This window comes from Malus sylvestris, chromosome 14 (assembly GCF_916048215.2).
Source record: "Malus sylvestris chromosome 14, drMalSylv7.2, whole genome shotgun sequence".
Lineage (NCBI taxonomy): Eukaryota > Viridiplantae > Streptophyta > Magnoliopsida > Rosales > Rosaceae > Malus > Malus sylvestris.
In genome coordinates, this window is record NC_062273.1 from 15,052,555 (window position 1) to 15,069,382 (window position 16,828).

General features: G+C 36.7%; 1 protein-coding gene across 3 annotated transcripts; it reads right to left on the bottom strand.

Moving 5' to 3' along the window:
* Positions 1-3,337: 3,337 nt before the first annotated feature.
* LOC126600972 (uncharacterized) lies at positions 3,338-8,971 on the bottom strand. 3 transcript variants are annotated; one of them, XM_050267664.1, is made up of 7 exons: positions 8,459-8,971; positions 7,584-7,652; positions 7,095-7,291; positions 6,862-6,929; positions 4,781-6,392; positions 4,348-4,704; positions 3,338-4,255 (listed from the first exon to the last, which is right to left on the bottom strand). In XM_050267664.1, exons 3-7 carry the CDS (start codon positions 7,261-7,263, stop codon positions 3,714-3,716), a joined length of 2,748 nt encoding a protein of 915 aa, XP_050123621.1. In that variant the 5' UTR covers positions 7,264-7,291; positions 7,584-7,652; positions 8,459-8,971; the 3' UTR covers positions 3,338-3,713. The 3 variants fall into 3 exon arrangements, with proteins under 3 accessions (XP_050123621.1, XP_050123620.1, XP_050123622.1); XM_050267663.1 differs by lacking the exon at positions 7,584-7,652; XM_050267665.1 differs by lacking the exons at positions 7,584-7,652; positions 8,459-8,971 and having other exon boundaries at positions 7,095-7,538.
* Positions 8,972-16,828: the final 7,857 nt, after the last annotated feature.

A 16,828-nucleotide genomic window follows, 5' to 3' on the forward strand; every position in this document is an offset into this window, starting at 1 on the left:
GAGTTGGTTGATTTCCATCGGTTGTCACTTCTTTTGTAAGCACCTCATTTAGATTCAACCACCCCCAATCAACCTCATTCTCCCCTCGTCGTAGATCATGGGTAATTCCGATTAGATTTCGCCTCTGTCTGCGGATGTGCACGAATTTGATTCCAACAACGGTAATGTCCTCAAAAACAAAAATATCCTGTGCCAAACAAGTGAATATTTCTTTTGACAAGTAGCCGAGATATTAGTTAAAAAAGTTTTATCAAATATTTGCAATCTTCAAAAGGTATAGAGCTTGTTCGGATGTGCTTTTAAAATAATTGAAAACGCTTTTGGTGAAAATACTTTTGAAAACTATCCTTATTAAAAATGTTAGTAAATTCTGGAAAAAGCACTTAAAGTGCTTCCTGGGAGAAGCACATAACTGGTGCTTCTTGTAGAAAGCACTTAAAGTGCTTTTGGAACTCAAAAATATTTTCTTTAAAAGTGCTTTTAGTCATTTTAAAAGAACATCCAAACGAGGCCATATTATGACAAATTGTGGAATTGTGAATTTCATTGATCTGAATATTGATACATAAGGCATTGATTTATACATAAGCTATACGTTATTTCAAGTAAACAGAAGGTACAATCAAACTAATTATACTTACATCCTACAGTTACTCTAACACAAGAGTACCATATGCTAGAATTGCTCACAATCAGATGGACTATACTGAACCAGTAGTGACAAACGATTCTATAAATCATGGAGATTATTTGAGTTAATGACGGAAAATTCAAGAAAATCTGATTCATTAAAGAAGGAAAATCATTAAAAATTCATGATTTCATTGAGTGCAAGGCAATGAGACCTATAAAAAGGTGTTCTTGGGGCTTGTATTATCAGAAGTATATAAGTTTCATCCAGATATTAAGAAAATTTTGAAGATGGAGTTTAAGGGCATCTCGATGCCGATGATGGTGATCCTGTTAATCACCGGATATGCACTCGCTTACAACGATTGTCTCCGGAGCTGACTCAACACTTGTCACGACGACCCCGAAATATGTTTCGATCGATGTCATGGGTCGTGTTCCGAGAAAGCTCCAAGAGATGTGGATCGGTTTCAGTGCAACCGCAAACTTGGCTGCTCACGTGAAAAGTGTTTCAGATGTAGCCATGGTTTCCTCTCTCCCTTTCTCAACACACTTCTTAATTAGTTCTTTCTCTAATGTATGTTCTTGTGAGTTCTCGTTGCAGATAAAAAAGAAAATGGAAAGCTGCATACATCACTGCTCACACACAAACTGCAACAACAGAGATCCTTAGTCCTTCTCCTCTCTAATATATATATACATATACATATACATATACATATACATATACATATACATATACATATATATAAATTGTTTTACTATATGAAATAAATAATTAAATAAATATTCTGATGTAAACTCGAGCAGAAATATTAACGTTAAATAGGAAGATTGATCAAAATTTTCTCATGAAAAGGAATTAGGGAATTTTCCTTTTACGAAAACCAACTTTTTGTACCATGCACACTTGTTAACTAAAAACATTGCCCACAGATATGAGACCCGCGTGAGATTCACCTAGGCAAGTAATTCCATTTTCATGAGAAATGCGATGAGTAATCAAATATCTGATAACCAGTTTGGTCAGCAATTGGGTTGAAATTAAAAAACTGAACCAAAACCAGTTAGTAACTGATTCTGTGGCAAATTGGACCTTCTGGTTCAATCGATATTGAGTTGGTCCATTGGTTCAAGGTAATTAATAAATTCTAGGACACCATATGACACTTTATTTTTTGTTTTTATATAACTTTATATCTACAATAATTAAGAGATGAAAAAAAAATAAGTTGATATCAAACTCGTTATCCACAAAATTGGAATTTTTTGTTTTGTTGTTCAAGACTTTAGACTACATCTATGGTGGGAAAGGGTTTTTGAGTCTCTTGACTCATTTGAATTGGCCCAGGGCCTATGGGTGGGATGTTGAAGTTTGCCAAGACGAGAATTTAATTATGATTAATGCTTGTATTTCCCCATGTGCCCATAGGAAACTTAGTTGTCACCTTCATTTACGATTTACGCATCTTCACCATTCGAACATCACAACTGGAATTGTTTATTCTCTTTACCATCGTATAAAGATTATATATGCAAAAAAATTATTCAATTTAGAGACCTTTTAGCCATTCATATATATCAAACAAATTGACTGTTTATCATAAAAATGCTACTTATTACCTAAATCCGTAAAACGTTGACTGGTTTGACATGTATGCATCAAACAATATGACAATAATTCCCTCTTATTGGTGCAACCTCCGCCCCATAATCAAGGTTCATACTTGCCCTGCGAGAACGACTTGGATGACCAACATCACGGCATTTATCGGTTCTACCTCGAGGAGGAGATGTGCCGGACAGGGATCGCTTCAGTGATGTCCCAATTGATGTGGTGGGTTATGCTTATATGGAAAGCAACGAATCCTACATTCTTCAAAATAATGCTGAAAATCCGGCTCCGACCCAGCTGCCCTTGAGGTTTTATAAACAAAAAGGGTCAAATTGTTAATCTTTTTTATACAAACATAATTAATTTTCAATTTTATCATAAACAGGGTTAACACCAAACACATACTAATACCATCCATCCAGCTTGTATAGAGTTATCCTCCTCCCCGGAGCCATTTGCAAGCCACATACTTGCAAGGCTAAATTGAGTGACTGTGACGTTGCAGGTTTATTGACAAGTTTAAGCTGTCAATCCAGCTCCAGTCGTCTTCTTTTGATGATCTTCCCCAGTCTTGGACTGCACCTTCAACAAGAGGATAGCAAACGCTGCCAGAAACATAACCATCACTTCGTTGAAGTTTCTGGCAGCCGTTCTCATAGAAGCAGCTTATGTGCTTCCGAGTTTTGGTATACTATGAAATCAGGCAATTATATGAGCCCTAACAATTAGAGTTCAGATTACCTAATTTAATTTCCTATTCCTAATGAACATAAATTTTAGCCAAGTTAAATGTACAGAAATTCGTAGTATCGTTGTCGGCAGTAACTGCACCTGTACATGGAAACATAGAAAGGTTCCGAGTTTGCTTAACAAAAGAAGAATAGGGTTCTTGTTCATTTACCCAAAAAAGGGTTCTGATTAGAAAACACGCATTTAGTAATTAAGCTCTAATCCATAGCATTGTACAGTTTGTACTTGCACCCAAACAAGCAGGTATTCATGAACAGGTTAAGTTTCTTATGGATTAATAAATATCCAAAAGAGTGTCAATCTAAGAAATGTAAACAACACAATTTGAACGAAAGCAACAAGTAATTGGAACAGTCAACCTTTCATATTATTTATTTTCTTTACTTCGTTTTGTTAGCTAGATTGAAATACATTGTTGACTTATTCCGTCGACACTAGACCAAAGACACAAGGCTTATTATATATACATTGACCTCCCCATACACTAAAAAGATGACACTAATGGTTAGTAGCTATAAGAGGTTTGATGTAAACTATACGCAGTGTACACAAATGAGATCCAAGGGTGCCCAATACTGATCTTTGCATGCTTGTTCAAGAAGTCATAAGACATTTCTCAAGTGACTTAAAACCAGTTCTTCTAACCAACCCGAGTGCCTAATTTCCATTGTCCAATGCAGACCAAATCTATAGGTAGTATAATTTTTCAGAAGGGCTGCTAAAATATGGTTTCCATGATCAGTTCTTCTAAAACATCTTCTACCATCTCGAAAACAACCTCCTCAGAATCATTCCGGAGATCTAGCCATGTTCCAGAGCTTGTTATGTCCTTTTCAACAATTTTCTGCAACTTCCGTGGTGATGAATGCGGTAAGAGGTACCAATCAACAGACTTCATCACCTCATTAATCACAGTTTTCTCAATGGAAAGTTGTCTTGAGGCAATTGGCTTGATAAATGACACCAACGGGGAGTATGGAAGCTGAGTATGATATACCTCGACAAGAACTTCATTTATACAGTCAAAGAGCAGCATACAATCATCACTGAATTGGTTAGCCTGCAACTTGACTGCATCAAACAAGAATGGGTCAAGCAGTTGATCTGATGAATGCCGCATCAGTGAAAGCTCATCCCAATTTAAGCTGGAAGCTTGCAGCACTGCCCTCACGTACTCCCAGATAACATGGTGTTCACTCAAAGAAGAAGTTTCAATGTACAGAGGGGACCTCGTAAGAGGATGAGATTGGTGCTCTTCGGCTGCAGAAATGGATGCATGGTTTATTCAGTCGCATGAAGTGGATAGTGGAAATGAAAAGAAAGAAAAAATGGTAGGTCCTTGTGAAGCTTACCAGGTTCAGATATGGTGCTTGCGGGACTGGTGGCGTCGAAATAATAGTGCTCAAGTACAGAAACTGGACTTGGCTGCTCTCGTTTATCTTCAATGTTATCAGAACCCTCGACCCTCTGAATAATTGGAGTTGCTGAGAAAACATCTGGTGAAGATGTTAGTGGCTGATCCTCAAAAGGATCAGTTTCTCCTTGGCATGTAGCATCACTAGTCTCTGCAGTGTTGGTCTTCTCCGTGCTATCTGGTTTGGATAGAACTTCCAAAGAACTAGGTTCTCCTGGGTGCATAGAGGACACTTCTACCGAATTAGTTTCTCCTCGGTGCGCAGTGGAATTATTCTTTACAATTTGGACACAGCCTGCAGAAGATTGATTATTAGCTAAACAAAGCTAAACAAAATAGAACATAAGTAAACAATGAAGGTAAGTCCATACCTTTAAGCCTTGAATTATCTCCTAGCCGTTTGGTGTCAATATTTCGCTGTATATCAACAACTTGTAATTGATCGAGTTTCTTATTCTCAGGCATGGCCTCTACATCCTGCCTCAGTGGACTTGAGTAGCAGGTTTTCTTTTCTTTCAGAATCTGAAGCCTAGACTTGTTCTCATATACCAGTTGGTAATTGCTGTAGGGTGAAAATCGCATTGGTTCATCAACAAATGTATTTTCCCAGTCCCTCACGGGACTGCGTGTAGGCAAGAAGTCATACTCAGGAAATGATGCCACCTTTTCCAAGGTTTTCTGTGCCTGTCTTTCAAAGTTGTTCTTATCCCTCTTTCCATTCGTTAACAATTCTGACAGATGTTCCATAGCCTCCGCAAAAGTTTCAGATTCTTTTCGCTTTGGTTGGCTAACAAGCGAAATGTTTGAGTTTTGAAGGCCACATCCACTGGTTGATGCAGCTTCACATCCAATGTTTGATTCACATTCATTCACCTTGCTTATGTTGACTCTGTTCTCGATATCAAGAGAAGACTTGCTCACTACTCCACTGTCAGCAGCATTATTGGAGCCAGGTGAATTTCTTCTAATGATCTCTACAGCTTTTCCTTTAGAATCGTCTTCTGAGCCTTGGCAAGGAGATATTTGAAGTGTACCATTGATTGTCTTTGAGTCCTGCTCTTTGCTGCTTAGCCCTATAGCACGTCTCAGTTTCCTCTTTATACGGCTGAGGGAAAAATTTGCAGGCCTCTCAATTTCCCCATTACTTCTCAAGCTGTAATAAGATTGAATGGTGGAGCAAGAATCGATACCATCTGAAGAATTTTGCAATCTTGGTGGGGTAGGTGTTAAAACTACTATTCTCTCTGAAAATCCACAATCACCACTTGCCTGAGGCTGGTACATATCACAGGAATTTAACTTGTGAATGCCAGAAGGACCTTCAGATTGCCTTGCTTTACTTGTCCTTTGTTCTGAAATGTTCTCTTCACAGACAGATTTACTCTGATGTTTTCTTGCCTGAGATTCTCGGAGGTCTTCGATGTGTTTGACTAGCAGAGAATTGGGGTCTTGTAGGAGTTTTATAAACAATTCTTTATTCGAATTCAAAATCTGCAACGCATCTGATAACTGTTTAGACTGGTAGTTCACCCCGTTAATGAATTTTTGACTTACAATGGCCTCCACTGCATTCATTTGTCCCGGCGGAAGATTATTCTCATTAAGCTGGTCATACTTTACATAATCAATGCTTTTACAGCCACATCCTGTTCGCTTTTTTCTATGCACCTCTTTGCTTAATACTTCCGGCAATGCTGCTGAGTGGGGTTTTTCCACTGAAGTTGAACTAGGAGGGTTTCGATGCTTAGTTTCATTCTTCAGACTGTGAAGTGGTATCTCATTAGATCTCTGACGATTATTGCTAGTCTTTCCATTATTCTTTGGTAACGGACCAACGAGTTTAGAATCAGATTGCATATGTTTCACTTCATCAGTAGCAAGCTTCTTATTTATCTGCGGCTCGGTTGACAACTCTTCCCCCTTAAGCCTTCTTGTACTTGTCATATTTGAGTCAACTGTTTGAGTTTTGTTCTTCATTGCATCCTGAACAATTGAAAATGCTTATCAAATATTTTGTTTTAGTGTTTACTCGATCAAGTAACCATGTCAGCTTTCAGTTGTGTGAGAGCATATCAGAGAAAACAAAGCAAACAACGAAGGAAATTTTGTCTACTGCGAATGTTCTCAAACTCCGAAATTTTGTCTACCACTAATATTTCTCCCAGATGGTTTGAAGAGCCCATTAATATATCAGTTCCATTTTTTTCTTGCCTAGTACTCCAGTAATTGATCAAATAGTATTTTGGCAATGTATGTACACACACAGAACTCAGAAGACCCGAAAGAATAGAGAAAATCAGTTGACATATTTCCTTAGTCTTCTATAAGTCAAAACAAAAAAGCTAGCAGGCATCATGAATCATAAGAATGGTCTTTTGAACAAACATTCAGGTACATGAAAATATACACCATGTTCGATTGTAAAAGTAGGCCGGTGGAACTTGGAACTTACACCCATGTTTTCGCTCTTCTCATCCATTTTGTTAAGCAAATCAAGCTTGGTCTTAAAATTTCCGTCATCTGCATACAAAGAAAAATTATGAACCTTTTCAGTACTGCAAAAAAAAGTTCAAAGTATGCCATATTCAGTACTTTTCATTCCTCAATAAGTCTGTCACCAGTTTGCAAATGATCAAATTAAACCAGAAATAATTCAACACCGTTCAATTCACAATTGTGCCTTACCAGTTCTCTTTAAATGCCTCTTGTGCGAAAGCAGCTTCTTATTCGAATGACCTTGACGGAAGTTAAAGAGGCCATATAAATGCCACATACATCCTGTCTCGTACTTTTCGCATATCATAGGGCTCTTTGGCATAGGGCTTCTCGGCATAGGGCTTTTTGGGGGTGTCATCCTTGCCACGATGAGTGAATTGGGAGAGCTTGGCAATAGAAAATAACACCAAATTTACATCACCAAACTAGAGAAGGTGCGAGGATGGACAACGAAGTAGCATACAAGTTTTCGTAATTTCAAACCCAATGACCCCCATAAGAATGCAGTTGTTTTTCTCCCGGGTTGCATATAAACTCACAAAGAATGACATGAACTTAACCAAGAAGAAATACCATAGAAACGGTAAGGAAATAAAAAAAAATATATATATATATATATGTTCAAAGTCGACAGTTGCGGATTCTGGTTTTATATAAATATAGATGATTGTGATGTACCATAGTCTTCGTTTGCGTGTCCCACCATGTGAGCTTTTTTCAACGATTCATGGCTATAGAGATTTGTTTCTTCAGAGAAAGGACAAAATTAGAAAAAACGATATCTGAGATAAATTAAGAATAACTGAAATTGAAGATAAGATGAGAGAAAATCAGTTAAGGTGATTTGGATATGTGACATGAAGACCTATAGACGCACCGGTTAGAAAATGTGATTTAAGAGACATACCAAAAGAGTAGAGGAAGACCCAGGAAGACTTGGAAAGAGACTATGAGAAAAGGTTTGGATTACTTGGATTTATTGGAAGACATGACACAAAATCGAGCACGGTGGCATTTTATGATTCAAATAACCAACCCACTTGGTGAGATAAGACTTTGTTGTTGCTGTTTTATAGAGAAATAAAAAATCACAACTGCCCTTTGAAGATGGAGCATAATAGACAGGTTATGGCCATCAATTCATCTCCCCAAGAAATTTCTACCTTATAAGTTGAAACAAGTAAATAAATTCTCACTTTTCCAGCAGTTCATTGGAGATTAAGGAACAACAACAGGAAAAAGAGGAAATTCAAGCCAAAATATCTTTTACTGGGCCTGTGTTACCTCAATTTTAGCAGCTCAAAAACTACAAGCTAGCTGCACCTACTAGTGTGATTAGCTCTTAATTAGCTAGTACTAATCAAATTTTGTATGAAGAGACATTTTCTGTTTGTTTCTATAGAAAGTGAAAAATCTTGTCTCACAACCAAACCAAATTAAAACACGAACTATTCTAATAAAAACATGCATACCCAAAATTTAAAGTTTCGCAAATATCAACTAATTCAAGAGAAATTTACAATGAAACATAAGAAACAGAGAGAAAGAGGTACCTGGAAAACTTGAGAAAAAATGGAAGCCTTTTTCTTTGAATGTGCAGATTCCTCTGGATTTCTTGCAGTATATATAGAAATCTTGGAACTTCAACGTCAAACTGACTGTGTAGAAAGAAGCCCAGAAAGCATAATCTCAAATGGGAGATGGAGACCGGAGAGAGTTGAACAAGGAGGAGGAGAAGTTATTGAAAATTAATGAGAAAAATAAGAAAATGCAAAGGGAAAGAAAGAGAGATATATATAAAAATAAAAGCAAAGGATGTTAGAAATTTTATGGTGAAAGTGACTGGTAAATTGCAATTTGCAGTGACAACGAGGATGAGGACTCGGGAGGAAAGCTTTCAAATGAAGAAAATATTAAGTTGGGTTGCTTTCCAACTTCTCTCTCTCTCTCTCTCTCTCTCTCTCTCTCTCTCTCTCTCTCTCTCTTTTTCTGGCTTTCTGCATTTCCAACTTTTAACGGTCATCAGACAGACTCGTCACCTCCTTCTATTTTTTTTTCAAGAGTTCTCTCTCTTTGCGCACTAAAGCTGAAGATAAAAGATATTGTCTGTTACGTGTGTGAATTTTATAACAAGATTGTTCTCAGCTGCTATTATATAATATTTTTTTAACATGAGATTAGTGTTAATAAAACAATGATATTCAATTCCCCTATTGAAAATGGGCGACCCTTGGATTTTCATATTGTTTTCTATCAATCACACATGTTATATTTTATGAATCCTTTGTCTTATATACAAAAAAATTCACACTATACGCTAAGTCATCCAATAAATCAGTTATAAGAATAATTGAATATCAAACGTGTTATTTATAAAAGTCAAATACAAAATGTCTCATTCCATTTCCCAACAAGATATTGTTTGCATTGGAATTGTGATGACCTGCATGGTAATCAAATCTCATATCATTTAGACGGTTTAGGTGTTCTTTTTTAATTTTCAAATACTTAAAAAATGTATTTTCCTATTATCGCATGACATTTCGTACTCTCTAAAACAAGGCATGAGAAATTATTTCCATGATTTCCTTTCCATGTATGTACTAATGCTACTTTATAAGACTTACTAAATAAAGATAATATACACAAAATTACCAAATAACTATTAAAAAACTGTAACTTTCGAAACAAATTCATTGGAAATAATCTGAAACAATTTTTAAAAAAATTCTTTTTTTTTAATTTACTATTTTTAAGAAATTTAGAATCTCTAAATGTCTTCTATTTTTCATCCAATCCTTTGCGAAAAGATTCGAATTTGGATCGGAAATTCCAATCCAGCTTGTCACTAACAAAGACAAATCTTCCATTCTCCATAGGAAATTAGTTAGTAATAATATGAGAATTGTTCCAATGAAACTAACTTTGAATATTCTCTTGCATGGCTTCTGTATTATTTTTTTTTTTTTTGTGTACGATAACTGCATGTTAATTGTAAATTTCTTTCACATTTCAACAACTATGGTTTGTTAAATTATTTCAGTTTTCAAAATTGAAATCAAACCAATGTTTTAGGAATAAATTAAAACCGAAAACAACTATCAAACAATTTTAGTTGAAAAAATAAAACCAAAAACCGAAAAGAAAAAAGAAAAAAAAGAAAGGATTGTTGATCGGCCCCTGAAGTATAAACATACGAACAAAATGAAAGGCTGCATTTACATTATGGCGATGGAGACTTGTGGGGTTTGTGGGATCATGAAATTGGGCGCGTTTTCGGATTTAGTGGGAGAGTTGTTGTCATTGGTGACAAAACACTCGTATTTTGCCAAAAGTTAATAATGTGATCGGGAGGGAAGCAACCAATCCATCCATGAGGCAGCCACAATCTATGGCTGATTGGTTTATCAGAAAAAAATTTAAAATTTGTCTGTCTTTACTCCCAAAGTTTGAAATTCTTGTCTCATCTTTTCAAATTTTGACCTCCATGATTTCACCTCACCGCCACGGATTCTGTCTGGCTGGCTGGACAGTAGAGGACTGGACTCTCTCTTACATTTGCCTCCTGTATTTTTTCTGTATAAAGATATCAGAAGAGAAATCATATCTCATGCATGCAAATTTTGTCCAGTCCAATTTGGTGTCAGAAATAATTTCTCCAAATAGTCTCGTCCTAATTAAATGGTCAAATTTTCCACAATGTAACAGAGCGAAAATGTACCATTTTAGACGAGACGAAAATCATGCTTCTCGACGAGACAAAGAGAATGATATCTTTTTAGACTGCTAAATCACTGTGGTTTGGCCGGAAAACGACTCGAAAGTGGCTAACTCAAGACCAAGACAGCCACTTTCGAGCTGTTTTCTGGCCAAACCACGGCGATTTAGCCATCGGAAAAGGTACCATTCTCTTCATCTCAGCTAGAAGTATGATTTTCGTTTTTGAATCACTTGATTTTGTTGAGTATTGAAGAAGTTATGAATGTTTAAAGTTTACCCAGTTTCCGGCAGGTTTTCAGGTTTTCAGGTTTTCCTTCGGACCAGTCAACTTTGAGGCTATTTTCCGGTTATCTCGGGCAGCCATTGGGCTTCCAAATAGGTATAATCTTATTCTACACTTTCCTATCTTCATTTTAATATATAATGCGTTGAATTTGGTTAATAAACGATTAAGTTACGAAGCTTTGAAAATTGTCCAAACTTCCGGCCAAGAGCTCCGGGACACTTAACGGAGTTTTTAACGGAATGACCAAAATGATGGATGGTGGACAATCTCATGGACCACTTTTATTGATTTGAAATGTTAGGGACCAAAGTAATGAGTTATACAAATCTCAAGAATCATTTTGGCTATTTAGCCCCAAAAAATAAACGACAAGATTTGAACATTGAGATTGAACTGCTAAAATAAATATGCTTCAAATAGTGACAAATTCGGGATGTTTAATACCACAGAGCATTGGAGTCATACCCTTGAATGTGGCACTATATGGAGTTCTTAATTCAGAATGGTCCCAAAATTTGTTAATGTATTTATTGAATTAAGTTCTAGTTTATGAACACAAACAATGAACTGTTCAAATTAAAGACTAGTAGAACACGCATGCATGTTCTTTGGCTCAACCAAAAATAATGGTTTGAACAATGAACTGTTCAAATTAAAGACAAGTAGAACATGCATGTTGTTTGGCTCAACCAAAACTAATGGTTCGAACAAGTGTTACGTAGCTCTAAATTCCATCTACAATTAATCATGGAAAAGAATTGTTATGAGACTAATCAACACGCTCAATTGTAGATAGCCATCAACTTTTATTGTACCATGTTGAAAAATGAAATTGCTGGATGCATGTATCAGCACTATCAGAAAATAAGGCTTGCCCTACATAATCATGTCCGACGAACTATATTTTCTCGAGTAAAAGTACTTCATCCGACGACTTTTTTAGTTAGTAAGGCAAAGCTGGTCAACATTGAGGGTTTACTCAAAACCTTTTCGAGACAAAAAAAAGTCGTAGGGCAATGCTATATTTGTTGGGCAAATTTTTGACGCGAAGAGAAATAAAATAGCGCGTAATACCATAAGGTTTGCGCGACGAAAGTTGTGCTCATTAGCTGGGTCCCATTTACTTGACGGGCCGCTTTGTTCGCCCAAGCTTTCGTGTCATTGGGCAAAGGCTCACGATGACGTGTTAAAATCCATAGACCTATTCACATTGGTTTCTCAAGCATGCAAGTGTTTTTTCTAAAAAAAAAAAAATTAAATTCATTCTCTTTTGAAAAAACTTACATATTCAATGGTCGTTGGATTTTACTAGATGTGACATTTAAGTGAAGACAAATCGCCCTTGATTGCCAAAAAATTATTCCAACTAGCATGTTGTCACAGTAGAGTTGAAATGTATGCTGGTTGTCACATGAACGAAGTTAAATTCTTAACAGCTAAACGAGACAATAAACTGTGCACTCAAAACAATGGATTTTGTCCCAAGGGTAAATGAGAATACTTATTTTTTGGGCAAACTTTTAAGTATAGTTCAATCGTTATACACAAACCGCAATTAAGTCATGTTGTTCAAATTTCATTAGTATGATATGAACCCTGACAAAGCAGACAGTCTCATTCAAGATGTGTACTTGCTATCGATCAAGGTTTGAGGTTGATCCCTACATCCTTGAGTATTCTACTTGGATGATCTAAAGCTCAAGGGTGGTTGGAAAGTAGTACAATTCTTATTATATAGAAATATTTAGAACTTGCCATACACATAGCAAGATGATGATGAGGATACCGACGATGACCAAAATGTTCACCAAGAAGATTCATCTGCAACCACCTAAAACCTTTCTAGAGCATGAAGCAACCACATCATTGAACTGCCATTCGAGATGTTGGGTGTTCCCAAAATTGAAAAAGATGCATTTGTAAACTCTAAGTACCTAAGGTTAATACTACAAGGTTGTGGCGACATGCACACGTAAAAGCTTGGTGACATAGTGTTTGTGATAATTCAAGATTTTACCTGAAGAAACCATTGTACAAACACAAGCCTCTTGCACTTTGATCTTCTACTCAATGGAAACCTTATGTTCGCCTCTGGTAATGAATCTAGAATTTGTCTCTCAAATGTAACGAATATTTCCTTCAGCAGGGACCAAAATATATATATATATATATATATACACACACACACACATCTCAGCATAACTACCCCCTCCCATTAAGGATGGCAGTTTGGTAACTGCAAGCAGTACGCTTGCATTTCAGTCGTGGGGTTTTCCACCACTCCATTATGTAATCCTTATGGTCCTACATTCAAGGAGATACAATTAACCAAGTTATCAACTCCTAACTGAATTCCTCTAAGTTGCTGGGCTTGCTTTGCTACGACCCAAACCACAAAGCCAGCCTTGGCTGGGCTTTGTAGAGCCTCAACCCAAGCCAGCATTGTTGGGCTTGTGAGCGCTTTGGCCAAAAAACCACACCAAGCCAGCCCTTGCGGCTGAGCTTACCCAGACTTGGCCCGTGGCCTGCAGTCATGCTTGGGCTACTCCGCAGGCACCCGTGGCCCTATAACCATTTTTTGGGCCTTGCCCTACTCACGGCACCCAAGCCCACCATAATTGGACTATGATTTTTCGAATCCAATGCTATTTTTGGCATTTTAAATAATTTTAACCCTAATGTTATTATTATTTCTTGCTTCTACAATCAGCCCTGTATGGTCTGATTTATTGAATTAATTAAAGTGACCAGCAGTCCATTAATCTAACAATTAATCCAAAATTATTGGCCTGAAGTCCACTTTTTGGCAATTAATGATTCAATACATTGTTTCGTTTCTTTGAATTGTTGACTCCCTTTCATAGTCCCAAAACACTCACACTTGAGTTTCTGAAGCAACCCAAATCCACTACACTTAGTTGTATATTGTATTTTGTGTTCTTGCAGGAACCTCTTTTTATGGACCTGAAGTTCATGACTAAACATGAACCTGTAGTTTCAAATTTAGTGCCTTTGAAACTTGAAGTTTTCATAAAACAAATACACCCATGAAAACCCGACGTTTTTCATGTATACCATGTCTTAGAACCCAAATGTTCTAACTTTGGTGCTTATGGATGATTCATTCACATAGCACCAATCACAATATTGTTCCCTTCAATCAGTGGATTGTCGAACCGTAACAATTTTGATTTCATTGATTTGGACGTTTCTAATAGAAACCACTTTATGTGGGGTACAAGATTTGAATTTCCACTTGACTATCAAGAAGCTGAGAAACCATTGAAGCCAACAATGGCATGGAAGAACTGACTAAGCCTTTGCCATGATCTTCATTCAAAGACTTATGCCTGTTGGAAATGTGCCCTAAAACCAATCATATGATGATACTTTACGGACATTTCACATGTTAAACTAATCTAGTTTAATATCAAGGGCAAAGATTATTGTTTGAGCCGTCTCATATAAATGTTATACGCCTAAACGATAAGTCCAAGGAATATGTGATTGGGAGAATGCGATCTAAATAAGTTAGATTCATGAGACCATTCTTTCGTAGACACATCCTAAACGTTCTTGATCATAGGATTGCCAATTGGGCATTGACAATCCGTTAAGATCAGTACGTGCTGTGTCTTCTCTCAGGGAGAGTGACTAGTCTCGAGTCATTAGTGTGTGTGACATCAAGACAAGCATGTAGGTGCTCAATAATGAATGAGTCCACTGAACACGATCAACGAGGAGTTCTCATACTCATGTCACATGAGAACTCATGGTTGGGATAATGCAAAGTAGTCATTTGACCTGAGGCATCATAGTTGTCTTGTGGTTAAGTCCTTGATCTTTGATTATTTCAAAGTCACTCCAACAGGCGGGTGTCCACGGCATCGTCAGGGTTAAGCCACTTAGTCATGGAGGCAAGTGAATGCGCAACAAGGGATCTCTAACCTTCAAACCGTTTGAGGGAGAATACTCTATGATATGATTAAGAATCTCTGGCCAGAGTATGAATGATATTTAGGAAGTCGTTCCAAATCACATTCAAGGTAATCATATAAGCACACGAATCACATTGGATAGTAGACATGAATAAACTATCAATCCAAACAATGTGATCAAGAGTATTGTATTAGAGAAAGACCGTATTGCATTGTAATCCTAAACTGAATAAGTTCTCCACCTCTTTTGATTAGCTTGGGTAACCATGACATACTGCTAGGTGTCACTCATGGTTTATGGAAGCCCTAAACGTGTATAATCACTAAGGGGAGAATTGAAAGTAAGTTTCAATTCACAATCGATTTGAAAGAGTTTTAATCGCCCACTGCCTCGCTAAAAGGAACCTAATGGATCGTACACCGTGTAAGGCATAGATTGAAGAAACAATGGAGATGAGTAAGAATAATTAAATGGTTTAATTATTTATGGCAAGGATTAATTAATATGTTAATTAATCAAACGAATCAAGTTCATTAAAAGACCACGGGTTAGTTTTGGGCCTCAAGGCCCAATGGGCTTCGAACGTCAAGCCCATTGACTTAAGTTGTATGACAACTTAATGACAAATAATTCACAAAGGCCTTAAAAGCCCAATGAAACCCTATGGCCGGCCATTTTGTTAAAGGAGTGGGTTTTGGACTTAATTACAAGTTTGCCACTCCAATGAATAAAGGTATAAATATGACTTTATAGCCAAAATTCATTTAGGGTTTTCTTTTGGGGAAAGGATGAGAACATAAGCTCTCCTTTCTCTCTAAAGTGGCCGGCCTCCTTGGAGGATTTAGCTAGCAATCCTACTACTCCAAGGTCACTCATTTCTTCTCCAATCTAACCTTGGTGAAGAGACTTAGAGGTTCTCAATTTTGGGAACTTGGAGAACCATTTCATCCATCCTAATCCATAGATCTAAGATGCAAGGAATGAAGGCCCTCTCTTTGGGTGATTAGCCCTTGCTTATGCAAAGAGGAATCTACAAAGGTATAATTTCTCAACTAACAAATGTTGTTTTAAGTTGAGTCAAGGTTCACCAATCTACTAGGCTTTGAATTTAATGGGTAATGTTTTGTTTTGAGTTCATGCAAGCATGATTCCGCCTTTAATTTGTTAATTGCATGCTATAGATGTTGCTCAAATGAACATATTTTTCACAAAATTTCCTTCAAGTGGTATCAGAGCCTAGGTCTAGTAGTTGGTGAATCCTTTTGGGTTTTGTAGTTCATAGTCTTTGATTTAAATGTTGTAATATGTTACAAGCTTTATTCTTGCTTCTTTGAATGTAAATTTTGTTAGAAAATTTGCCATCTCAAATGTTGTAGATGTAGTTCATATGAGCATGAATATTGGAGCTAAAATTTGGTGCCATGTTTTTGGGGATTTTCGGCCAAATCCAAATGGTGGATTTTTGGGTTCATGTTTTACTTGTTAAAAGTGTTTTCAAGTAACTTTTGGAACCCCTATGTACCCTAGTTTGGTTATATGTTATTTCCCTTAAGTTTGAGTGTTTTTGGGATGTCTTTGGATGAAAAATGTTCATGAAGCTTTTATGGGTTTTTCATGAATGTTCTTCATTGTTCTTGACATTTTAGCCAAGAACAAAAAGTTTGGTGTTTTGATTCGAAGTTTTGATTTATTTCATAAAGTCTTTGTTTTGTGCTTTATCAAATGTTTTAATGTGATTGAAATTTTGAAAGGTGATAGAAATGGTGATGGGTGTGTAAGAAGTACTTCTCTTACACACACACCACTTGCATGATTTTATGTCACACACACCACTTGCATGGCTTTATGACTTTGTTGAGAAATTTCAAAATTTTGCATTCCTCACTCTATCTAAAACCGGCCACCCTACAAGTGGGGTGCTTTTGGGGCTTTTATGCAATTACATAAAGTTTTGGTACTTTTGTGTATTTGCAACTTT